Source organism: Bicyclus anynana, chromosome 7, assembly GCF_947172395.1.
Source record: "Bicyclus anynana chromosome 7, ilBicAnyn1.1, whole genome shotgun sequence".
In the NCBI taxonomy this organism is placed as follows: Eukaryota; Metazoa; Arthropoda; class Insecta; order Lepidoptera; family Nymphalidae; genus Bicyclus; species Bicyclus anynana.
In genome coordinates, this window is record NC_069089.1 from 16637127 (window position 1) to 16664974 (window position 27848).

Consider the following 27848-nt stretch of genomic DNA (forward strand, 5'->3'; position numbering starts at 1 on the left):
ATTCACTAATAATACCTACCTAATTAGTTACCACACTTGTTTTTATCCTTATTGTTAATTATTATCGTTGCTATATTAAGTTGGCTGTAGTTTAAAAGTTGACTGTAACACTTGGTACACGTAAACGCGTTATCAATAAACAATGACTTCCGCTACGTTTGTCTGTCTGTCTGTTCGCGATAAACTCAAAACTACTATACGGATTATATACAGAGTAATCCATGAGAAAAATTTAAGTGTAAAATTTTTCAAGTATTTCTGTAGATCGATTGAAATATGACGATAATTCTTGGAACTCTTAGAAAAAGCCAAGCCTCCTAGGAGCTTTTATCGAAAAGATGTAACAAAACATGCGTGGTTTTGTTATGTCTAGAAGCGAGCGCAGAAGCATCGTCTGATGAGGCCTCGCAAGCTGAAGACGTAGAAGAGAAGAGGGTGGAACAGCTCTCTAAGGGTCTCCTCTGAGACTCGGACTTCGGCTTAGAGGGTCGTTTTGGTTTTGGCCTGAGTGTCAGGCCGGGCGCCCATGAAGTCGAGAGTTTAAAACCCACGCCCGGGTGATGTCAGACATGGGATATTACTCTTTGCAATGCAAATATGCAAATATAAATATATATTAAATCACTAGCAGACACCCACGGAAATATGTAGATTAATGTTTTAATTAGTGGGTGTGTGTAAAATCCCATGAGATGCCAGGACGTACCTTATTGATGATCAACATGTACGAGTTAATATTGGTTCTATTGAAGTGACAATGTAGCACCCGGATTTTGTTATATGTATGTCATGTTTTAATTACTTTTCAAAATATGTTTGGGTTACAATTATATTTTTAAGTAAGAGCGGTTTCAGACGAGCATTTTAAACGCGCGTATAAGACGCGTTTAACACGTTCATAGTCCACATACAAAGTATACTATCACCCTACAAGTCCCAAAAAGTGAAGTTAGTAGAAGAAAATTCACAAGTTTTCATTGAATGACAAGCTAGCCCTTGACTACAATCTCACCTGAGAGTGTTCATGCAATCTTTATTTTTTTTATTCTTTTACAAGTTAACCCTTGACTACAATCTCACCTGATGGTAAGTGATGATGCAATCTAAGATGGAAGCGAGCTAACTTGTTAGGGGAAGGATGAAAATCCACACCCCTTTCGGTTTCTACATGACATCGTACCGGAACGTTAAATCGCTTGGTGGTATCTTTGCCAGTAAGGTAAGGTACTAGCCACGGCCGAAGCCTCTCACCAGCCAATAAATTGTTGATGCTGACTCACCCCTATCGTCTACGCGAGTAAGCGCGAAACGTTTAAGCGCTTATGCCGAGACTAACGTCCACGTGCAGAATTGCGATGGTTACATCCTATATGGTACATTCTATCCTCACTTAGTCATCAACCCATATTCGGCTCACTGCTGAGCTCGAGTCTCCTCTCAGAATGAGAGGGGTTAGGCCAATAGTCCACCACACTGGCCCAATGCGGATTGCGCATTGGGCCAGCGTGGTGGACTATTGGCCTTACCCCTCTCATTCTGAGAGGATGACGACGAATAGTTTAATATTAATTATCCCCAAATTTTCATTTTATTTGTATATAAATTGAAGAATGAAATTTTCAGACTATGTTTTTTTCGAAAGTCCCATTTATTTTCAATTATTATTTTTCTAAAATTAATACAAAATCGATTTAGCATTTCAGTAATAAAGATAATTATTTTCGTGTCTAGAATATTCGTTTGGATAGGTAAATAAAGATTAAATAACACAAAAATAAAATAATAAAAATTTAAATCACAAAATTTATTGTTTGCAATAAATAAATATTAATTAAGTGCCTTAATAATGACAATTAGATTAATTGTCATAATACAAAACATGTATAAGATAGGTACATTTTCTTAGTATACATATTTAGGTATAATCGAGTTAAACATTATATTAATGATGAATATAAAAATTTGAATTTATTTTTGCACCATTGTAAAAAACATAAACACACATCCGTGCTAATTATATTTTTTTTATTTTAATTTTTAGAGTCCATTAAAATAATTATACATTAAAGATATTATATTCACTAGCTAACAAATAGGTACATAGTCCGTCTTAATTATCTTCTATTGTTTTTAGGTTTTTGATACTATAAAAGTTATGACATTATTAAAAGTACCTAACGGTTATAAGCTAACAAACTTTAGGTATTGATTTAATATAATTTATTACTATATATCATTATCACTAGAACTAACTCCATATTTACATTATTTATCTATAAACAAAGACAAGGAATGGTAGAGACGTGGGCAAAGGCAATAAAGATATTATGCTAGAAACTCACCATTCAATAAGTTAGGTATCTTATAATCCATAAGCGACCGACACACGATCAGTTTTATCGGATGTCCTGCCGTAAGCGCTGCAGGTACGTGAACTTATTGGATGGTGAGTGGCTAGCATTTATTTTATATAGCAAAATATAACAGAAGTTCAAATTACCCTTTACATGAATGCCTATTAAAGTAAATTATCACACTGCCCACCGTGTAGTGCCCTTTATAAAAGTTGGGTATAGGTAATAATGATGTTTGAACCGTTGTGGCAGGCTTAAAGGTCCAAACCCTCAATTGACTCTATTTTTTATATATACTCAGAGGCACAATTATCCGCCCACTTTAATATACTCGCTTCATATTAAACTGGGCGGATTATTGTGCCTCTGAGTATATTTATATTGCCAATCTTATGTACAAAAGCGAAAGGTCACTCATCACGAAATCTCGAAAACTGCTTTACAAGTTGAAATATAGCAAGGAAGTAGTTAAGACATCCGCTCAACCAAATCAAGGAGGTCTGACGGCGGGCGAAGTCGCGGGTGATCGCTAGTTTTCTGTATTTTAATTGGCACTACTTCATAAAGAGACACTAACGATAGTCACGCTAGAAGAATAAATTATCTAAAATACAGTAGAACCTTGCTTCATCAAGAAGAAGAAATTGAGGAAAAGAAAAAAAAATAAGCTTCTTACTAAATTTCATCCGTTCAACTTAGATTGATTGTAAGATAAATATTTGAGTTGGGATGTTAATTACATACTTGTTTTAACTTCGTAGTATATAGATCTTCATCTACACTGAGATAAAAATGTTTAATTCTAATGTATCTTTTTTAGATCTAACAATTCATAGTGATTTTATTATTTTTATATAATTTACAGGTATTAATTTAACATCCTGATATGTTGTGTGTTCAGATTTGGAGGCTTTGAAAAAAAGAAAAGTTTTATGTTTCGTTTGTGTGGTTGAGGTACCTTTTCGACTTAACAAGGTTCGGTTGACAGAGGTTCTAATTCTACAATAAATACTATAACATAAAACCAAATAATTTGTAGTATATGCAATACTTCCTTTAAGAGTATTTCGCATTACTTCAATGAAAGCGTAGAATAGACATCGAAAATGAATATTATATACCGTATGGTATATTATATACCATTTTTCTTGATCTGAATCTTGATTTTCTTTTCTTTTTTTTATAAAATATAACTTTATTGTCAGATTTCAGTAATTATTAATAATATACATAAAAACCTGAAACTATAGGTAGGTCTATGCATAGACATAAAACTGTAGATATGCATTTTTGCATCTTTCTCATAATTAAAATAGTAATTTTGAAAGTCTTTGGTGTAAATTTTTCTGTTCTCAATATATTTTACGTAAAAAAACAGTTTTTTAAGTAATATTTTGACCAACTTATGAATATCATAAGATCATTTTCAGATCAATTTTACGCTTACAATTTGTGTTTTCTTCTCTAACAATTTGTTTACTATTCTTAATTACTTTAAAAAAGTTATTTAACTTTTTGACTATTAACACATTCTTCTGTAGGCGTCTGAGGGAAACAGGGCACTCCGTTGGATAGTTTTTTGTTTCTCTTCGAGTAACTTTGTCGGTAGAAATTCAGGAAGAGTAAAAGGAAGAAGCCTGTATTGCAGGCTATGAATGTGGCTACTCCGCTAGAAGGCGGGCACTCTGAATGTCTTACTGCCAAGATGTAGTGTATGATTATACATACAAATTGTACCTGTAACAATATTTAATATCCTAGTAGTATTATTTTAAGCACCGTGATATTTATTTGTTGAGAGTATTTCTAGCGTACAACAACAATTTTGATTATTCTTTATAGCCTAGTAGATATGATCTCTGCCTTTAATTTGGAGGACGTAGGTTTTAATTTGGTCAACTGGCATGCAATAAATAACTCGACTAAATGTAACAAGCAAAGCTGAAGAAAAGTATTTATTTGATGCTAAAAAAATAACTGCCGGTGTGCCGCAAGGATGTGTTTTAGATCCTTTGCTATTCATTACATATAATATTAATGACTTTCCTAAATCTACATATCATCAAATGGTATTGTTTGCGGATGACTGCGCAATATTTTTTATGAGTAACAACAAAACTAATCTTGAAACAGACATCAATAATGGAATTGGAAATATGATTAGTTGGCTGACATCAAATAATTTAACATTCAAGTATGGACTTAATTTTTTCTTAACACTACTGTGGACATAGTCTTACAAGCTTATAGTACTTATTTGATTTGTACTATGTTTTCATAATACAACAAGAATGCTTTGCGCATTTTTACGAATCTAAGACATGCTACGGATTTTAATGCAGTTTTCAACGTGATTAAAGAAGAATACACTAAGTTTAATATAATAAAAAATTCCATGGTTCAGGGTTTCCACGCGTAAGAAGTCGCGGGGATCCACGACTTAATGAATAGAAGCACTTTAAGGAACTTTGTAACGAAAGTTTGCTAAATTACGCGAAAATCTAAAAATATAAATTAGCATATTTATAACTTACCAGTTGAAATTTAGTAATGTATTTTTTCCAAAATATATATTTAGCGACTTCAGGACCCAAAGCGGCTAGTCCGTAGTACGTATACATGAAGACATGGACCGTTGAATTCAAGAAGCCAATGAAGAAGAGCGTTGTTGAAGGCCAGTGCTTCAAGTAGGCCCAAGTTCCTACCATCATAATGGAGTGATGGTATAAATGGAGGAATGTGATTTGATTGTCTTTTTTCCGTAACACAAAGAATACCGTATCCAAGAGCTCAGATACTTTTGCGGCGAAATATAGCCATATGGTGAAGAGAATCTGTAAGAAGAAAAAATAAATTAATTGAAAAAAAAAGAAATAAAAAGTTCGACTGAGTGTTACTAAAAAAAATAATAATAAAAGAAATTTATTATTAAACCGACTTCAAAAACATAAAACGTACCGTCTAAACTAATAAGCGATAAATAACATCATATTATGTTCCTGCTGCTTTGCTGTTTATTACCTACTGATAAATTTGAACGGTGCTAACCCAATGGTGTATTAACTCAAGCCATATAAAAAAGATATCATAAGGAATTTAGCTTTTTCAGACAGTGTTCTTTCAGAAACGATTTAAGTTAACAAGACGCGGGCTTAGCACCGCCTTCAAATTAATTAGTATTAAGTGTCTCATGATCCAAATTTGCTTAGGCTAACCACTAGTTTAACGCAACAAGCATGCATGAGTAATGCATTTCATATAAAAAGCTTTTTATAAAAACTTAATCCGCAATATTTTTGGAAAGCAAGTTTGCCTTGACAGTGGCGTGGTACCTACTTAAACTTTAAAGTACGCTAATAAAATTATTAAATAATTCACACAAAATAATTCACTATATTCCGCGTTTAGGTCCTTTTCCGCCATTCACGAAGGTAGGTACTTATTTGATTTCATAATACGCGTACCACAATGTCAAGTTTAAAAACACTTAAACCTTTTTTGTTAAAGTAAACCTTAATTTCAAGGGTGTCCTTTTTGCAAGGTAAATATTATATTTTAGTCAAGGTAACGCAAGCTGCATTAAACAAAAAAAAACACTTTTTGTAATATGATAACAAAAAGTTATTATGGAAATTTTTTTTTTGGAACTTTTAAAAATATAACACTATTAAAAACATACCACGGTTTGCTTTGTATGAAATGGGTACAATAAAGCCAGTAAAAACAATTTTTTCATCTCCAACTTTTCAGTTATGTGCATTTTAAGAAAACATCGTGAAAATTTTCATGTTAGGATAGTTGAATTATATCAAATTTAATATAAGCAATATCAATTTCGTGTAGTACATGGACTAAGGGTCTGAAATATATCGCAATCAATCAATAAAAGTTAAGCATTTTATTATAAAACTTAATTTAAAAATCATGTATTTTTCCAAATTTTCCAAACGTCAAAACGCTGGCCATTTTGTGACGTCACAGTGTTATATGATGTATTATACACGTCATACTAATTATTAACCAAATTTTGTCAAAAAACCCAATAGTTTTCTAATAGTTTAGTCCGTTTGGTAAGGGATTAATTACCGTGACGTCATGAAACAGTTAAAGTAGACCATCATGGCCGACAGCGATTTGGCTCGTTATATTAAAAATTAAAATTTTCAAAAAAATATATTTGTTTTTCTATCTAATAATAAAGATCAATCTATCTAGTAATAAAGATTTTTCTATCTAGTAATAAAGATCAATTAAAGACCATTTATAAAAAAGGGGCCAACTAGCCTATTTTGGCCGACTAGGTACGTGTGTGAAGTCTGCCAATTCGCATTGGGGCCGCGTGGTGGACTATTCGTATTAGCCTAATTCTCATTCTGAGAGGTGACTCGTAGTCAAGAGTGAGCCGAATATGGTTTTTTGATGATGATGAAGTACAAAATTAAAGAGCCTTACCTCTTCTCTTTCGCTCTCAATATTAATATGGCACGTCTTTGGTAGAAGTCCTTGATATATTAATTGTTTAAAGCACTGAAAAAAAAGATATATATCAAATGTTAGTTCAATATTTTTTGTACGAGTATAAACTACTTTAGCTAAAGGATTTTAAAAAAAAAAAAGGTTTATGATGACAACCAAAGGGGGTGGCTCGGTTCCCGAATCCGTTCGATCAATTTAGAATGATTTTAATATTCGTCTATTTTCCGATCGCATGACAAGAATGTGTAAAAATCCATACATATAATTAAATTTAAAGGGTCTGTCTGTGATTTCAAAATAAGTGTATTATTAAAAAAAAAATTTGGTTGTCTGTCTGTTTGCCCGGGCTAATCTTTGAAACGGCTGAACTGATTTGAATGAAACTTGCACTGGAAGATAGAGGAGGTTATTGAGCAACACTACTATTTTCATTCCCGAAAATCAGTGGTTCCCGCGGGATTTGTGCAGAATTGAATTTCACATGGTCGAGGTCATGCTTCCGTATTCCGTATTAATGAATAAAATACAAGGAAATTAATAATTCTAATAGAACATCGATTTGGATGAATTATACGTCTTTAGATATAATTTTATATTTCCTTTTTTATTTTAAAATAGGTTCAGCTAGTTAATTTAGTTAAATATTAAGGTTTTAGTGTAGATAATTGTAAATACAAAGCGAGTTATTAAATGAAAAATATTACTAAAAGATAAAGATAGACGGACAGGTTTTTAAATAATTTAAAATGATGATAAAGGCTATTCTGTAATTAACTTTTTTAGTTGAGTGTTTTATTTATTATTATCTATCTATACTTATAATAAAATTGTAACAGGTCAAATTCTGTACGTTGAAGATATTTTGAAAAATTTTGTAGGAGGTGATTTTACAATCAATACTGGAGCTACATATATATTAATAATATATATAAATATATGTAAATATTTATTAAAAATAAATATATATTATTTATTGTTTGCCTGTCTGTCTGTCTCTCTATCTGTCCTAATTTTGTTAACCACGCATCATAACTTACATTAACTACATAATAAATTCAAATGAAACTTGGCACGATTTAAGACCATAACACGGAAAACTTTATAAGATACTTTTTGTTTCGAGAATGAAATTAAAAGGGTGTGAAATATGGGTTGACACTTTGTATGGAGAGAGAGAGAGAGAGATGGTACAGATGTGTACTACCAAAAAATATTAAAAACAATGTTGTTCAAGATTTTTCAAAGTTTTACTAATAAAGAGTTAAAAAAGAGTTTTTTTATTACAAATCCTTCCTGTTTGGAGTTATATTTTTGTAAAATTATTTGTGGGGTATTTATTATATATAAAACATGCGAAAATACAAATAGAAGGGAATGAAATAGAGGTAGAAAGTTTACATCGATTTCTAAACGGACGTAGTCGCGGGCGTCCGCTAGTACAAAATAAAACAGTCTTTACTCTTTACAAACTTACCTTTTGCGCTAAATAAAAGGAACCTATCACTTGAGCGCCATTATAAAGCACTAATGCGGCTTTTAATTTATAAGGCTCCCTTTTCGTCATCAGCGCGGGACCAATTTTCAAAACATATAGCAAGTAGACAGCTAGAATCATCAACACTGGTCCAGGGGTGGCCATAAGGGGTAGAGAGTCGGTTTCGGCATCTGAAAAAAAAACCTACCATTAATATTTTATTTCCTATGAATGATGACCCCGCACTGGTAAGCGACCTCTCACTAAGTGAACCGATGACATTAAGTGGAGTTGCAGGTACCTGATGGATGCTGGAATGGACTTCAAGTTTCAATTATATTGAACGGCCTGATGATTTTGACGGCCTTCGTGGCGCAGTGGTATGCGCGGTGGATTTACAAAACGGAGGTCTTGGGTTCGATCCCCAGCTGGGCAGATTGAAATTTTCCTAATTTGTCTAGGTCTGGCTGGTGGGAGGCTTCGGCCGTGGCTAGTTACCACCGTACCGGCTAATACGTACTGCCAAGTGATTTAGCGTTCCGGTACGATGCCTTGTAGAAACCGAAAGGGGTGTAGATTTTCATCCTCCTCCTAACAAGTTAGCCCGCTTCCATCTTAGACTTCATCATCACTTACCATCAGGTGATATTGTCGTCAAAGGCTAACTTGTTAATAATAAAAAAAAAAAAAATTCCAGCTAGATCCATAATTTTACGATACGCAGTCGCACAAACAAATCATCGTGATTTGTCTAGGTATAGGAACTTTAAACAAGGATTAATAATCTACAGAATTGCACGCAACACGTGAGAATTTTATTGTTAAGAAACACATAGGTTTTGTTCTAAATAAACCAAGCGTTAAAGGGGTCAAATAATAAAACAATAACGTTGAAAAATCATTGGTATAAAAAATATAGGCAATTCAACAATATGCACGTGTGTTTTTTAAACGTAAACAGTTCAAGCAAATAAATAAAATAAATAAAAAATAATGCAAATAAATAAAAAAATCAAAACCACCCCGCCGTATTATGTAGTGGCGGCCATTATTGGATCTGAAAATCATATTTTTTTAAAATAGTTTGATATTTTAGAGAAGTGTGAGTTTGGATGAAATTTATTTTGAATAATGTTCATCTAAATATTTTTTGTTTTAAGCGCGAAAATCCTCATGGATTCCAGAGCACTGGCACCATAGTTCCAAACTCCATCGAGCTAAAACGTCTAAAAGTAATAAAAATATATAAACATGTTGAAGATTTGTTTTGTAAGTCAAACAAAATACTTATTTTCCAAACTTTTAGTTTTCCACTTTTTTGTTATTGGCCACGTCAAGTAAACCCAGAACATTTAAATACTAATTAATAAAACAGGTTAACGTACCAAATTATACTTATAAAAAATATGATTAAGTACTGGGAGATCCGAACAGGATTCTAGCACATCTGACGTAAATAGTTCGACATTCTCAAGCAACAATATACAATAACATTTTTCTAATGATTACGTTATAATAACTTAATTGGCTTGACTCATAAATCAAAAGATTTTTTCTAACGTCACTAACTAGTTTGTAAAGCCTAAAATTGTTTAAATTTAAGGAAAATCATTAAAATCTTAGTTATTTTAAAATTACATACGTTATAGAACTATAATATTACGTTATAGAATATTTTTTTCAAAAACTTCCGTTTATTAGTGTAATAACATTCTTGCTAAAAATAAAATCGAAATTCAAGTTAATAAAGTTAAACTAATTCCAAATTTTAATAGATTTTAAAATTTAAATTCAAGTTAAATTTATTTTGAATTTAGTTTTTTCTGAAAGTTCCATTTTTACTATTTATTTTATTTTCTATTCTAAGGGTCAACTGCAGGCTAATTCACTTATCTTATATCTTTGACATATACGAAATTAAGATTCTATGTAAAAGTGGTATCCGGTGCTTACTGGTGGATATCACACAATAGGTAAATGACATTGGTTTGTAATTGATCAGATGTTTATTTTTATTGGTTGTTAATAAAGACCACAATAGTGAATAGTAATATAATAGTAAAAATAATAATTCCACGTGAATGAATTCGAGGTTGTCCAAATAGTATTAAAATTAAGCCTAAAATTGTTTTGAAATGAGGAAAATAACATGAAATTTTAATTAAATGAATCGGAATGCTATTATTTTTTTAAGTATAAATAATCTGAATTATTTCACGATGGCCATTGGGTTTATAGTAATAAAAATGCCAATAACAAAACGGATCAAATGAATGTTGGAAGAGGCATAAAGTATCTACTACGTCGGTATATAGGTTTGTGACGTCATAGACCCGAAGTCACTCCCAAAAGGAAAATGGAATTACCTATTCTAAATAACATTAGTACAATATTAAGGGCCAAGTTCATCACCTTTGGATAAGTGATTGATAACTTAAACACAAGTTCTGTCTCTGTCACATATAATATTAAGTAGGTAAGTAAGAGACAAAACTTACGCTTCGACTATCGGACACATAATCTTGGTTAAAGTAATAATACAATACTTAGATTACATGGAATTTATCTAATCATCGAGTTAGAAAATACCCATATAAACTTAACTAAACAAGATGAACTCTTCTAATTTTGACACTTTTAGAAATATAAAAGAACTAACTATGGGCCTCTGGAGGCACACAGCGGGCGATGGAGCGAGATAGCTCGAAGCATCTCTGCGTGATACTCAGAAGAACCAAAGTCACCGACATAGCTCAACAAGTCGCGAAGCTGAAGTGGCAATGGGCGGGGTACATAATTCGAAGAGTCGATAGACTTTGGGGTCCCAAAGTGCGGGAATGGTGACCCCGCACTAGAAAGCGCAGTGTTGGTTGACCCTCCACCAGGTGGACTGTCGACATCAAGCGAGTCACAGGCATTCGCTGGATGCAGGGGGCACAAGATAGTGATGTTTGGAAGTCCCTACAAAAAGCCTATGTCCTGCAGTGGACGTCCATCGTCTGATATGATGATGACGAACACTTTTATACCACATGTCAAAGCATTTTAGTAGCACCATGTTCATTAAAATTTTATTTTAACTGAAAAAAGCAATTGATGAGTTCTTCTTAATAGAGTCTGGCTTTCCAAGGAGGTAGTGGAACCATTGATAAATTTTACGTTTAAAAGAATGCTTACAAACTAAGCTTATTACTCGACTGTAAGAAGGGTTATGTTTTTTTAAGCTATCGTACTTGAATTTGATAGTAATATAAGATTGCAGTTTCAAAACCTGGATTGGCCATGTCATACCAACTATATACGTTATATATTAATATTATATTACTAACTGTAGATGTAACGACCGAGCGCCGGCCAACCCGCATTGGGCCAACGTGGTAGATTTTTAGCCAAACCCCTCTCATTCTGAGAGGAGACTAAAAACCCTGGACTTCAATATCCGATGCAAAACAAATTAACCCCCAAACTAACAAGAGCGTTAATCTAACGATACGATGACGTTAATTATTTTAGCGTTAACTTGACCTTAGAACTACAAAATGTTGTAATAAAAGGACACATTTTACGAGTCTTTTCGATAATAAACACTTCAAGTATGTTTTATGGTTTGTGTTTAAAAAAAAACTATGTTGCTTTGAAGATTACACGCCTTCATTGCGTGTGAAGACTGCGTGCTGATTATTATATACAGCAGAAAGCGTATTGGCATTTTGAGTTCTACGTTTTGCGTTCAAAGTTTGTAACTTAACCGTGCAGATAGTTGGTGGTCAGGCCTGCTGACTGCAACGCGTTATGAAGTTACAATATTTTACAGAGAACGTGGAACATAGAACGCATTCAGAACGCGTTTTTCTTTTTGTCTGCGCGGGCACTAATAGTTGACGGAAGATTGTCAACAAATTAATTAGTTCTCAAATCAGATAGATGGCTGTCAATTAATTTATGCCAGAGTCCTTTGGGAAGTTCATTCAGTTCATGTGCTCAAATTTTCAATTTTCAAAAAAATATAGCGTATTTTTTGTTTTCCTCGGTACAATATGGTGAATCATGTCCCTAGTCGCCAATCGCCAACTTCATGATACCACTTCGTAAAAGACCATTAAAGATCAAAGTTCAAGGGTCTCTATTTGATCAGTCATCGCGGGGCATATACGAGTACCTAGGCGTCCTACCCCAGGACCTTTTCAGGATCATATCAATCTGTATCCATAGTGGTTATCGAGGGTTAATGAGGGCGTTATAAAAGTGGTTTTACTTACATTTGCTCTTGGTTAGATCCCAATCGAGGAAACGGAGGTGCCCTTCGCCGTTCATTGTGTAACTGCAATGATAGAAAATGGTACATTACATTTAAAAAAAAAAAAAAAACTTTGTATTGTTATGAATGCTTCAAAATCATCTTCATCATAATCAGCTTCTTTTTATTCTTTACAAGTTAGCCCTTGACTACAATCTCAGCTGATGGTAAGTAATGATGAAATCTAAGGTGGAAGCGGGCTAACTTGTTAGTAGGAGGATGAAAATCCACACCCCATTTCTATTTCTACACGACATCGTACTGGAACGCTAAATCGCTTGGCGGTACGTCGTTGCCGGTAGGGGGTAACTAGCCACGGCTGGAGCCTTCCACCAGCCAGACCTAGACCAATTAAGAAAATCTCAATCGGCCCTGCCGGGGTTTGAACCCAGACCCAGTAGGTACGTCTTGTAAATCCACCACGGAGGCCGTCAGCTGATGGACGCTTACTGCTTGGCATAGGTAAGGAGCCGCCAGCACAATGGTGCACTGTGACCGGTTTGATGTCATTGGATGGCCGCTATGACCAGCTGGCCTATTCACTATTTTGGTCTTTATTATCAACCTATTAAAATAAACAACATCAAATCAATTGAGAAATGTCATCTAGCTACTGAATGATATCCACCTTTAGGCACCGGACGAAATTTGTTACATAGAATCTAAATTTCGTATATGTCAGCTAGCATACGTCAAAAACAGTGAATTACCCTGCAGGCCTAGTGGCAGTCCGATACGGTGACAACCGTGTTGACGTAAACGCGAATTTCTAAGGAATTAAAACAGTGCCATCTAGTGGCACAACTGTTTCAATTCCATATAAATTCGCGTTTACGTTAACGCGACAGTATGAAAACATTGAAAACTCCCACTAGGCACACAGGTAAACAGAAGAACCTACATGACAACAAATTACTGATATTCACGATGACAGAAAATGCTATCTTGAAAAAAGGCACAAGACTTTTTACAAAGCGCGACGAACTTGAACGTTGGCCTGTTTACGGGTTAGAGTTGGAGTCAATGGGAGTCAATGTTCGTAAGATTCAACATTCGATCTAATCTATGGGATATCAACCTTAAAGTGACTCTTTAGTATACTGGCTACTTTGTATGAGCTGTTCTTTAAATGGTTAATGTGTATCATATTTTTTTTTTTAATTTTGGAAGTGATGTACGCAAGCAAGTATTAAAGACAATAACCTCATTAATATTAAACGCATGGTAAAAAAACGTACATAATATTATCTACTTTAATTTTGTAATTTAGTACGAAAATAACGTTATTACCTAGTTTGTAAATATTATACATGTAAATTTGAATCATCGGGGTAAAATAACTTCAATTCTTATAATATTATAAATTTGAATGCATGTATTTTTGTTACTCATTCATGCAAAAATTTCTGGAAATTCCCTTCAGATTTACAAAAAGGAAGACGTGCAGAGAGCCTAGTGGCAGTTTGATACTCTTACTGTCACGTAATGTAAACGCGAAATTCTATGGAATTGAAACAGAGCCATCTAGTAGCACTACTGCACAACTGTTTCAATTCCATATAAGTTTGCGTTACCCGGGCAAGGAGGCGTATAGCTTCGAGGCCCGTACCCCCACCTGGATTTTTGTCCGGGAGGAGATGACCTGCCACAAGTTTGCGTTTACGTCAACGTGATGGTAACAGTATGAAAATATTGAAAACTCGCACTAGGCACACAGATTGCATATAATTTGGATGACTTTTCGCATTCATGAAATAACTACAGGCCACCACAGGCACTGGCTCTATTGATATTATATAGCCTGAATAAATTAAATGACGAAAAATTAAGATTTAGCAATAAAAGAAGAATAGATACTACTTTTTTTGCTACTTTAATAAACATTAATTGTTAAAGAAACATATTTATTTTACAAACTTTATATTAAAACTAGCGGACGCCCGCGACTTCGTCCGCGTGGAATTTAGTTTTTCACAAATCCCACGGAATCCATGGGTTTTTCCGGGATAAAAAGTATGCCTATGTGTTAATCCATGCTATAATATATTTATATAAAATAATAAATATTAATTAATATAATAATTTCAGCTAGTTCGGTTTAGTGGTAGCGGCGCTAAAGAGTAACAAACATCCAAACATCAATACAAACTTTCGCGGTTATAATATTAGTAGGAAGTAGGGTAGGATAGGATCAAAAATAGTAAAAAGGTTGACGAGAAAAATTATTTCAACACGCGGCGGAGGTCGCGACTGTCTCCTAGTCTGTATTATAATAAAAGCCTAAAAATATTTTTTACATGAGAAAAAACGTTATAATGATAATATGATGTAAAAATAAGGATCTGGTTAATTAATTGGCTTAATAAAAGTATGTTTCTTTAAGAAAAATAGATTTTTTTTTACCACTCTTGTAGTACAAAATGTTCGCCGGTGTACCAAAGCGGCGAAGTAACATTTGAAGCAGTATTTTTTTGTATTATATTTTCTGTTACCAACAAGCTTAACAAACAAGAAAACGAACAAACGAACCAATCAGTCTTCCGATCTGAGCTTGTCCCCAATGTAGACAAATTAAAGATGAATTAAAAATGTCGTAAAACATTGTAGCAAACTTTTTTGAATAAAGTAATGATTTTATTATTAATGTAGATTTAACTAGATTTTTTAGATATGAATACTGAATAGTTTTTATGTTTTTCCTCATGTAGAGAACATTCTGTTAGCTTGAACAACAGTCTTAACAGATTATCATAACAAAAAAGTAAGAAAAAAATTAATAACTATAAAACTTTAATAAAGGCATTGGTTTAGTAGAAAAACGCCACTTTGCATTACTCTACCTAGAAATACTCGGACAAACACCTACAGTACCTTACAGCTAACTTTTAACTCATTTTGAAAAAAAACTTAAAGCTTTTTCGCATGAAAATAATGATCAAATCTGCCAAACAAACACTATGATAATATTCCATATATATAATATTCCACGTTAAATTCGTATAATTATTGTTTTGGGATTTCCACAAAAAAATAGCTGAAATTAAAAATGGACTAATTAATTACTGTTCTAACCGTCACGCCTTGAGTTACCGATGTATGATGAACGTACTTTTTTTATTCTTTTAAAAATACTAATTCTTTCGTTATATTTTTTGCATGTACATTAGTTTATTCTGCCTTGTATATATTGAAATAAACCGACACATATTAAAAAGTTTCATCATCATCATCATCAATGGTGTCGGTGCTAGAATAATTGGAATGAGAAGATGGAACCAAAAAGTAGGGCGACTTCTCAGGCGCAGCTGGTAATGCAGTAGTTTTCTATATATAGAGAGGTCGCAAGTTCGATTTTCGGCTCAATTTTTATATTTTATAAATTTTATTATGAGCTGTGATGGTCCAGTGGATATGACCTCTGCGTTCGATTTGGAAGGCGTATGTTCGAATCTGATTTGGGGCACGCACCTCCAACTTTTCAGATATGTGCATTATAAGAAATTAAATATCACGTGTCTCACGGTAAAGGAAAAACATTGTGAGGAGACATGTATACCTGAAAATTTTCTTAATTCTCTACGTATGTGAAGTCTGCCAATCCGCATTGGGCCAGCATGGTGGACTATTGGCCTAACCCCTCTCAGTCTGAGAGGAGTGCTGTGCTCAACGGTGAGCCGAAAATGGGTTGCTAATGATAATGATCATGATAAATTGGCTTGTTCTTCGGCCGTGGCTAGTTACCGCCTTACCGGTAAACCTAATCGCCAAGAGATTAAGCATTCGATGAGTAGTAACCTCGACTTAAACGTGTTTTGAACTCACTGTTCAATACTGATGAATTTGAAATCGATGCCTGTCTAACCCTAGGGTTATCTGAATGAGATCTTCGATTAGAGATAAAGCCCCGAACACCATCTTTGTGTTTCTATTGTGTGTGTGTTCATACAAAAGAATATTCATGCTTATTCAACAGAGCGCGGGTTGACATTGTGATATACTTCTGTTCTAATTCAAATTCAAATTTATTTATAATCGACAAAAAAATGGTGTAGGTTGTAACTGATTTAAAATGCCTCATCTATAAGTAAGTACGATTGTAAGTCTGTCTGTCTGTTACCTTTTCACGGCTGAACCGATCAAGATGAATTTTAGTATAATGGTAAATGGGATTTTGGAGCTAAGTTCCCTTATGTGAAGACACTCCTGGCTACATCATCACTTTGCCTTATAAGTCCATGTTCGCCCAAAGAGCCGACTTCCTACTCAGTGGCGGATTTATAAATATGCCGCCAGTAGTATTAAACTTTTACTGTTCACACAATTGTTCGATAACATTTTTATTACTTTTGTCTGTCGGTAACACTGAGACTTTTAATATTTTTAGTATCTAAATACAGTAGGAACCACGCAAAATTCTAGCTAGTAAAATTAAAATCGTATGTTTTTTTTACAATTTCTTTACTTTATGTGATAGGTCTACAAAAGAAATTTGGTCTAAAATAATAATTTGCTTTATGATAAGTTTAGATCACTTATAATAATTATATATTTAGTATTTACCGGTAAGAGAGGTGTTTAGTAGATATTGATGATCAAAAAATCCTTTTTTCCAAAAATATCTTGAAATTAAATTCACTTCACGGTTTTAATTTAAAAATCCACCAACAAACTCGACGTCTTTCACAACAGTGCACAAAAATCACCCGTTGCTCACCAAAAATTTGTTAATTAATTAATTAGTAATTAAATAATTACCATTAGGCCATTTTCTCGGATGGTATTTAATATAAGTATGTATTTAATATAGCAATTTAAAAGCTATTAGAAATGCTGATTCACACACTCATAGCTGTTTGAACCGGACATGATAACATACAGTCAGGTCAGGCAAATATGAATAAAAAAATAATAATAATTTAATTGTAAACATACTCGATAGAACCTGGGACTTTTAAGTTATGAATCACAACCCCAATAAGCCTCGGAGTTCGAAACTTAAAAACTAGCGTCACAAGCTAAGGAAATTCCGACGTAGTTGTACAAAAAATATTAATTTAAATATTCAACAGCTTAATTTATTCTCGAAGAATAACTTTTGATGTAATTAAATTAAGAATGGTCCGAAATCTTTTGAATCGAATACAAAAAAATGTAACATCGGCTACCAAAATATTTAATTTACGTTAAGGCGTCTACACGCAATTATAATACGTTTATCTAAATTTATTATAAACGTATTTATATAATACGTTTATATAAATACGTTTGTCTTACTGTGTTTTTTTACTGTTGATGAATTAATAGTTATACAACTTAACAGCCACAATGCCCTACAAACTGTGTGGTACATTATCTTGTTCCGACGCTCAGAAATTTTTATTTCCTGGTAACTGAGTTAGCTATAAGAATCAAGAATTTTCGTAAATATCAAATTTGATAAAAAATTATAACCGACTTCAGAAACTAAAAACTGGGTACGTTTTAGCTAAAAAGCGAAAAATAACATCATGATATTAGTATGTTCTGACCTGACCAGTTTAAAGACGTTGCTAAGACGGTGTCGTATTAATTTAAGCCGTTTCGAAAAGAACCTGAAATACTGTCTGAAATACCTAAATATTTTCAATACTCATAGCTGGAAATACATCATCGGCTTAGCACCGTCTTCAAACTAGTCAGGTCAGGTGAGGTAGAACATACTCGAAGCTACTCACGACAAATTAACATAATAAGTTGTAAAAAAATTGTTCTACGGATCCCTGACTACTATATTTTATTCCCGTATTTTCACGGGAACGGGTGCGGGTAAAATCATAAGAGTAATAGGGAATAACACTGTCAAGATCAGCCAGTTATTATTTTAATGTCTACAAAAAATAATAGTGTTAATTCAACAGATTTTGAGATTTTTTTTCATCAAAATATGGTACAATAATAAAAATTGGTTTTTTATTCATTTATTCTTGTTACTGAGGCCTGGTTAGGGTTTCTGTTAACTACTGCTTATAGCTCTTGATTTAAAGATAAGCTACATTAATTTATTTTTTGGCTTAACATCAATCACAACACATTATTGTAAAACAAAGCTTCTGCCGTCTGTTTATTTGCGATAAACTCAAAGACTATTTAACGGATTTAATGGATTATTTTTATTTAACGGACGATTTAACGGATTTTGATACGACTTTCTCTAATAGATTCACAAGAATAATTTGTTAAAGTTTTGTGAAAATTGATGGAAATATTAAATATGCTTAAGGACGATGGAATGGAAATATCAAAATATAGATATAAGCATTTATTCATTACGATTGATAGGTTTTGTGTTAAAATTATTTTGTATTACGAATAATTGTTTTTAGAAAATTTTAACTTTAACTTGTTGCTAATTTTAAATAGGATCTTAAACTGACTTTACGAGTACAACGTATTTTCCTTATCAATTTTCTAAACAGTCATAGATTAGGTACAATAGAGTAAACTGTGTTATCGGATTACATTCTTTCTGCTGATCGATAAAGAAATAACAAGTATTGAAAAATTATTCTCTAACGTTTTATTAAAAATGTATTAAAATCGATTTTTTTACAAAATCTTTAATCTTTTCTCTACCTTTTTAATACAGTTCCATTCATACTATGCGATATGTATATTGTAGTCGTCTAAAATTCTCTTAATTTACATGTTTTGATAAATAACCACATATGAGTACCTACCACAACCACCTTTTCAAGTGTTAAAAAAAGATTGTTGACAACGCACATTTTTACAATGAATGTTATGCACGACTTATCATTAATCTACGCATCTTTGTTTTCTTCTTCAATATTTTGCATTACAACTACTCGTATATCAAATATGTAAGACATGATGAGTATACTATATTTATCCGATTGTAAGATCGCGTTTTCTTGAAAAAATATCTAAAAAATACTTGAAAAAAATGCAAAACAATCTTGAAATGCAGAATTTTTATTTTCTGCTTTGTTTCCGAGATATAAAATGACAAACGTGTCGTTTATTACGTAAACGACAAAACGTAATAAAAATATTTCATAAAGATTTCGTAAAAATTCATTTAAAAGTATTATACAAGATTTATTCATTTATTTATTTGGCCCGTGTGCAGCGACACTTTGAAATACATATATGCATCTTATTCGTTACTAAAAGCACTAATAGCAAACATACTTTGACCCGTTGTCTATCTAGTGGTGAAGTTAAAATTTTAATGTATCGATCATATTCTATAGAACGTCAAATCGTCAAAAACCATTTTGTTGTAATTATGTTTTTTAGTTCTTTTAATAAATATGGTTTTACAGAAGAAGGCCAGGCAAAATATTGTTTATTCACTTTCATAAAACGACGAAAGTTTGAAAGCTTAACCACCTGCAACCTGCAATGTCATTCCCGGAAAAAGTCACAAGTCATATATTGGACATATATTTAGGTACACTAAATTAGCATGGTCATTAATTTAAAAACAATTTCGTAAATAATTTGCCTCACATTGCGAGTGTCACAAAATTAACACGATAAATAATGACACAAAATGATGGACACCTAGACGATTTCAAAATCTTTTCGCTCTCACAAATAATTCCCATGATTAGGTATTGCTTAAATGTAAGTAGACAAGCCAGCAAGCCTTTGTTGTGTTGATAATAATGATTTGTGACAGAAAGGTCACGGAGCGCAAAAGTTGTATGGATGCAATGCAAACGATCTTGCAAAGAAATTTATTAGATTTTAAACTCCAAACATACCTAACATCGTCTCTCTGAATCTATTTGCCTCATTGTTTGTGAGGTTTAATTTTTAAATTTATTTCCACAATAAGAAACTAAACGAGATAGTTAAGTTATTTATTTCGGGAAAAACCTCAATAGCAAGTATTTAGTTAGAAATCGGTGATTATGATACACTCCGTGTGTCAATATTACTTCCAGTACAGGGTCACCATTCTACCTATTCTTGTAATAAGTAAGTACATCACCCATAAATCTATTTTACCATGAACTCGTATTTGGGAAACCCATACTAACGATGTCGCTCAATTTTACACTACGCAAATTATAACGGTCATCATCATCATCATCATATCAGCCGATAGACGTCCACTGCAGGACATAGGCCTTTTATAGGGACTTCCAAACATCACGATACTGAGCCACCTGCATCCAGCGAATCCCTGCGACTCGCTTGATGTCGTTCACACTTCGCTTTCTAGTACGGGGTCGGCATTCTAGCACTTTGGGACCCCAACGTCCACCAGCCCCGAATTATAACAGTATTTTCATAATAATAATTAGTAATATTGTAACAGAAATTAGCTTCCGTAACGATTCAATACTATGGTTCATTTTAAACATGCACAAAAGCAAAAGTAGTTAAGTAACAGTATTGAAAATAATATGTGCCTGCTATCACAATCTAAATAGGTAAATGTTTTTCAAATGGGCAAATAAGTCATGCTCCATTCTGAATGTTCATATTTTTGTGTTAAAAATGTCATGTCAGTCATGAATTTAAATAATACTAAAGACAAACTTGATGATGAAATGTTTAAATTATACAAAATAATAATTCTAACCAACTTAATCCTAAATTAATGAAAATAAATTTGACTAAGGGGTTAAGCTAAAAACAATTAGTTATAGTAAATATCTTTTAAATAACACTATATAAAAAACAATACATAATTTAAAATAAATCAGGCATGAAATTTAAATATATGACTTCTCTCTTTCTCCCATCGGGGGCTAGAAATATGTATTTAAATGTGTTTTGAATAGTTAAAGTGTTAAAATCTAACACGTGTCGAGATCTATTGCATCTTTTTTCTTTATTAATATTTTAAAGAGGTAAAGTGTGATAATGGATATGACCTCTGCCTCCGATTCCAGAGGGTGTGGGTTCGCATCCAGTCCGGGGCATGCAGCTCCAACTTTTCAGTTGCGTGCGTTTTAAGAAATTAAATATCGCGTGTCTCAAACGGTGAAGGAAAAACATCGTGAGGAAACCTGCATACCAGAGAATTTTCTTAATTTCTAAAGTCTGCCAATCCGCATTGGTCCAGCGTGGTGGACTATTGGGCTAACCCCTCTCATTCTGAGAGGAGACTTGAGCTCAACAGTGAGCCGAATATGGGTTGATAATGAATGAATGTATTGTGTGGTATTGTAGACGGTAATAACAATTTGGAAATGTCAACCAACTAGGATACATCAAAGATAGTGAATTAGCCAACTGGCGTACTTCGTACCTAGTGATACAAACAAATCTTTAGTGGTCCTCAAGTTTTAACAAATCAATAGCAATCAATTTTTATTAACATAAGCCTAGTATATTTTAAGTGCGGAACTAAAAAATATTTAAACAAATAGCTTTTATAGGTTTTTCTTTTGAAAACAATCGTAAATATAATTTATTTAAAACCTTGTATAATTATGTCATTAAACTTTTTTGTCATAATTACGTATAATATTTGATTGTAATATATTTAGTGTTGACTACCGGTGACTGACCTTCTGCAATATTTACATAAGGTAAACGCAGGTAACTTTTTTTAAATTGGGTGAACGGTTAATTAATTAATAATTATATGATGAATAAATAAGGTTGCACAACGTATACCGGAAATAAAAACACATGTAAGCTTTGACAAACACAGCTTTCGCTTGATTGATGGATCAAGGGTTGGATACAGAAGGCAGTGATTCTTGAGACGGTGCATATTGTGAGGAGGTCCCTCCCTCTGGCTGGCTTGGCACTCAAATGTCCCGCAATGGTAGGGTTGTTTTTTTTTAAATATTTTTAATAGTGTTTTGTATTTTAATTATTGTAAAAAACTTAAAACAAAGTTTAAATATTGCATGAGAGAAAAATAGCAACCCTATAAATATAAATGGGTAGACTTCGCAGATTGCCCCATTTTTTTTACCACAGACAAAAATGTTTGATATGTTATAATATTATGTCTTTGTATCTATGTTTGTCTGTGGCTGCGTAGCTTCTAAGCTAATTAACCGATTAAGACGGTAACTTGACTTGACGGCCTCCGTGGCGCAGTGGTATGCGCGGTGGATTTACAAAACAGAGGTCCTGGGTTCGATCCCCGGCTGGGCAGATTGAGATTTTCTTAATTTGTCCAGGTCTGGCTGGTGGGAGGCTTCGGCCGTGGCTAGTCACCACCCTACCGGCAAAGACGTACCGCCAAGCGATTTAGCGTTCCGGTACGATGCCGTGTAGAAACCGAAAGGGGTGTGGATTTTCATCCTCCTCCTAACAAGTTAGCCCGCTTCCATCTTAGACTGCATCATCACTTACCATCAGGTGAGATTGCAGTCAAGGGCTAACTTGTAAAGAATAAAAAAAAAAAAAGATGCGATTCTTTTTGTTTGAAAGTTAACGTGATCATGATGCTCTTTAGATAAACATAGAAGAAATAACCAATAAGCAAACCTGAAGACATTTTTTCATGATTCATGGTTTCATATCGTTATTACCTATAGCTAAATTTTTGACAATCGGGGGATTTAAAAAAATGACTTTACCTTGTTGAAAAAATCATGAAGTTAAACTAAGACAATTTGCATATATTTCCTCCATCATCTTATGCGTAATATAATAATTTTTAAGCGAAATAAATTTAACAAATATTTACTTATTTCAAGCGAATTAATCGAAAATGGTTTTAAATTATTTTAATCGGTCGTACTTAAAATAAAATATAGTATTACTGATGGAAGGTCAGCATACGCGACACAGTGATTTTATTCTTAGGGTCATTTTATTTATCACCCAAAACTACATTCACACTATTTTCAAAGTCAAAGTCAAGGTTAGATTCGGCTAGCGTTGCCGCTTGGTTTCGACGGGGTTTTTGCGGATAATAGCCAAATAAATCGATTTTTTCTTGCATTAAATGAAAGCTTGCTATCGGTCTAGCTGGTGAGAGGCTTCGGCCGTGGCTAGTTACCACCCTACTGGCAAAGACCGCCAAGCGATTTAGCGTTCCGGTACGATGTCGTGTAGAAACATCCTAGTATATTAGTATAGTAGATTTTCATCCTCCTGGTGAACTGAATCAAGCGAGCCGCATGGAGTCGCTGCATGCTGGCGACGGCTTTGTTTAGAAGTGGATATAACGGTCCTATGTCCAGCAGTGGACGTCCATAGGCTTACATTTTTGGCTGGTGGGAGACTTCGGCCGTGGCTAGTTAGACAACCTACCGGCAAAGACGTACCCCGCCAAGCGATTTAGCGTTCCGGTACGATGTCGTGTAGAAAACGAAAGGGGTGTGGTTTTTCATTCTCCATTTAACAAGTTAGCCAGCTTTTATCTTAGATTGCATCATCACTTACTCGTACTATCAGGTGAAATTGTAGTCAAGGGCTAAAACTAGTAAAGAATAAAAAAATTAACAATCAATAATTATATTTTTTATTGTTGCTGACGGCTCAACTTGCTTTCATGTGATTTTGTTTTTTTTTATTTTAATGACAGATTAACTTTTGACAGCGATTTCATTTCTTTTTGGTTATATTACCGTGATTCAAAAATACTACAGCAATCCAAATCCGTGGTCCGAAGTAGTGAGACCATCAAAATCATCGTCATCATCATCATAATAATTTTTTTTTATTCTTTACAAGTTAGTCCTTGATTACAATGTCACCTGATGGTAAGTGATAATGCAATCTAAGATGGGAGCTAGCTAACTTGTTAGGAGGATGAAAATCCACAACCCTTTCGGTTTCTATACGACATCGAACCGGAACGCTAAATCACTTGGCGGGGTACGTCTTTGCCGGTAGGGTGGTAACTAGCCACGGCCGAACCCACCACCACCAGCCAAAAATGTCAGCTGATGGACATCCACTGCTAGACATAGAACTCTAAACAATACTATCTCGAACCAAAAACATCCAGCGACTCCCTGCGCCTAGATTCATTCCACCTGGTGAAGATTCTTTTAAGTGCGTAATCGCGGTTCCAACATCTTGGGGCTTCAATCCATCGCTGCTTGATGTGCTCTATGTGCCCCGCCCATTGCTAGTTTAGCTTTGCGACTCGTTGAGCTATGTGAATGACTTTCTTCTTCTTTCTTTCTTCGTTCTTTTGCGGATTTTCTCATTTCTGATTGGATCATACAGAGAAATTTCGAACATAGCTTGTTCTATCGCCCGCTAAGTGTTTTAAGCCGAAAGATGTGTAATCATCATCCTGACGCATGCTGAGGCCTGGTTATTGAAGTTTTCTACTCTCAATGTCAATCATCACTTTAGCACCATAACAAGTAGTAGCAGTAGTAGAAAAAGTAGTAGTATGTATCAGCAAATAAATTATTGGATTTTATTTGGAGAAAATATCCCAGAAATCAGTGTTCTAAAGGGTTTTTAAAACTTTAAATTGTAAAAAGTTCCTTCACTAACTTAACCAACGTTAAGTTAAGGTCCTTCCAAGCTCTTGGTAAGCAACAGACGGAGCAATGGGATCCTTAGATCCCCAGTGGAGGGTCTGCCTCGGCGGACGCCGCTGTCTGAGTTGCGGAAGATTAATTTTTTGTTCCCGGAACTCAGGCATCAGGCGAGGCGATGGAATTTAGCTGGGTTTTAGTGGAGTATTCTGGCTGACTCGCAGCCGGTGAGTCCCACATACTCCCTCGGAAATGGTGCCAGCCTATGCCACTATTTCCGAGGGAGATGCGTAAATGCATTTCCCAGCTTGAAAAAAAAAAAAAAAAAGGTCCTTCCAAGCTTTGATCCGTAGTTTTTACTCGTGTAAAACTATAATTATGTACCTACATTTAATTAACCTTTAATTATTTATTGGACAGTAAATTAGCCAAGACTGTAATAAGTTTGAAGTATTTCCTGAGATTAGCGCATTCAACCAAACTATTTCTTCAGCTTTATGTTATTAAATAAAGAAGGTAAGTTACATTTTGTTAAATTAATTGCAATGTTACATAATAATTATTTGTTTTTATGGGTATTACCTACCTCTTATCATAAAGTGACATGGGAACAGGAAAATATCGGACTTTACAGGAAACTAAAACATGTACGAGTTATATCAAAATACATGTACAGTAAGCTTTATTTGTCAACCTTTATTAATATCTAAAGAACCGGTGGCAGATTTACCAGTAGGCTGGGTAGGCTTGAGCCTGCAGATTTTAGGGTGCGGAAAATTTGGACATTTTTTTGTCATACGAAGTAAGGAAAAACGTATTTTTCTGTCTTTGTACTCGTACAAGTAGTACAAACACATACGTTTTTTTTTTTTTTGAAAAAGTAACGAAAGTTTAGTTAAAGATTTTAACTATCTATACTGATAATAAATCTGTAGAGAGGTCAATTCTGTACATGAAATATATTTCCAAAATAACTAGCAGGAGGTGATTAGTGATCGATACTGATGCCAAAAATGCAATCAGTAACATTTTTGTCTGTCTGTATGTTCGTCATAGACACAAAAACTACTCGACAGATTTTAACGAAACTTGGTACAATTATTCTTCATACTCCTGGGCAGGTTATAGTATACTTTTCATCACGCTGCGATCTACGGAAATGTTGGGAAAACGGGAGATGTCACTCCATTTTTACAGCGATACTACTGTAAGGGCTGGATTAAACAGGTCTAAGGGCGGACGAAGTCGCGGGCCTCTGCTAGTTAATAAATAAAAAAAACATGTAGGTTCACTGCGAAATAATGCCATCTTTCAACCAATATCGTTCATATGAATAAAACCAGAAAATAAACTCACAAAAAAAGTTATCAAAATCAGTAAAGCATAAACTTATTAAGAATAAAAATTAACAACCTTTTTACATACGGTATGCAATACGACATACCTATTATATTATGCGGATTATTTAATTTGTCAAATAAAAAAGTTAAATCTTGCGAATAAACTATCATACATCAGAAAGTAGGAAAAAACGAGCCACTGACATACAAACAACAAACCCTTTCTAAACTACCCCACACACAGTAAAACGTATCACCAAACACATCAAACATAAAAAAAAAAATCAAAATCGATTCAACAGTTTAGTTCCTTGATACTTGGAACAGAAGAATTACATAATTATCGTTTAATATTTAACTAAGCATTTTAGGTTTGATCCTTATAAAATAGTTTAAAAAACTAAGATTAAGTTATTGGATGGAAGGTATCTTCGTTTATATTACGAGTATTACAAGGAAAGGTTAATGTCAAATTATTAATTATTCACTAATGATTTATTATACTTTTATTGAATACCTAAAAGGTACATCGTAAATTTATCGAATAATTAATTATTATTCGATAAATTTACTACTTTAAGGTAGGTAGGTACTTTAAAATTACATTGTTTTTTTTTAATAATACTCGTATTTTTAATTAAAAAAAAACTCACCGTTTATATTTCGGAACTGAATGAGTATCCAACGAACTCCAATAGCACTGTATTCGCAACTGTCGTCCACACGCAAGTCACCATGCGGAGTCAACACTCAAACCACTATGATGGCAGAGTGGTTCCGCGCTCAGTTTATGTTTACATCTCGGCTGCGTCGAGCAGAAAATAAATGCACAGGTTCAAGGATACGTCTATTTTTCAAATCCAATTTAGCTATATATATTGAAGTTCCGTATATAAAAAAAACATTTCTCAAAGTTAATTTTATTTTTATTTGGTTATCTTAAAAAATAAATATGTATAAAAATCATCGCTTTTACAATGTCGAGTTGTGTCAGAAAATTGTTTTGTAGGTTACTATAGAAAACCATAATTACAATATTTTTTTTAATCTCTCAAAGCAAATAATGCTTTTAGTTGGCTTTATTTCGTCTTATCGCAGAGAAATAGATATATTTTTTATTCGGTCACTATTGGTCGACAATGATATTATCGTTTTCTCTTCTCTGTCTTGACAAGACATATCGTTGGCACATTTTGATCCAGAGATTATTATTATTTGTCAATCTATATCTGTACTATATTATAAAGAGGAGTTTGTGGTATTTTAGGGAGTTATCTCTTGAACTAATGAAGTTGTAAAAGCTAGTGATCTATAAAGTGGCACGCATTGCCTTGACTTTGTAAACCATATGAATTATCCAGGTAATTCGCAAGGAATACTAGCGTAATCTGAAATCTGTAGTATTTTTTTTACATATAATTTTATAAAACATAAAAAAGTTACTAGCCCGGTGCCTAACCTCAAAAGGAAAAACGGTACCAT

At 33.6% G+C, this 27848-nt stretch overlaps 2 protein-coding genes across 3 annotated transcripts in view; one reads left to right on the forward strand and one right to left on the reverse strand.

Moving 5' to 3' along the window:
- Positions 1-1789: 1789 nt before the first annotated feature.
- Positions 1790-27163, reverse strand: LOC112044093 (elongation of very long chain fatty acids protein). 2 transcript variants are annotated; one of them, XM_024079831.2, is made up of 6 exons: positions 27020-27163; positions 12564-12625; positions 8305-8495; positions 6807-6881; positions 4889-5188; positions 1790-4091 (listed from the first exon to the last, which is right to left on the reverse strand). In XM_024079831.2, the coding sequence occupies exons 2-6, from the start codon at positions 12616-12618 to the stop codon at positions 3858-3860; spliced, it is 855 nt and encodes a 284-aa protein (XP_023935599.2). In that variant the 5' UTR covers positions 12619-12625; positions 27020-27163; the 3' UTR covers positions 1790-3857. The 2 variants fall into 2 exon arrangements, with proteins under 2 accessions (XP_023935599.2, XP_052738381.1); XM_052882421.1 differs by lacking the exon at positions 27020-27163 and adding an exon at positions 17162-17312.
- The window catches only part of LOC112044094 (elongation of very long chain fatty acids protein 7), a 30418-nt gene continuing 24810 nt past the window's right edge, over positions 22241-27848 (forward strand). Inside the window, exon 1 of the mRNA XM_024079835.2 lies at positions 22241-22394. Coding sequence (XP_023935603.1) covers positions 22382-22394 — 13 coding nt within the window. The 5' untranslated portion in view covers positions 22241-22381. The remainder of the gene's footprint in view (positions 22395-27848) is intronic.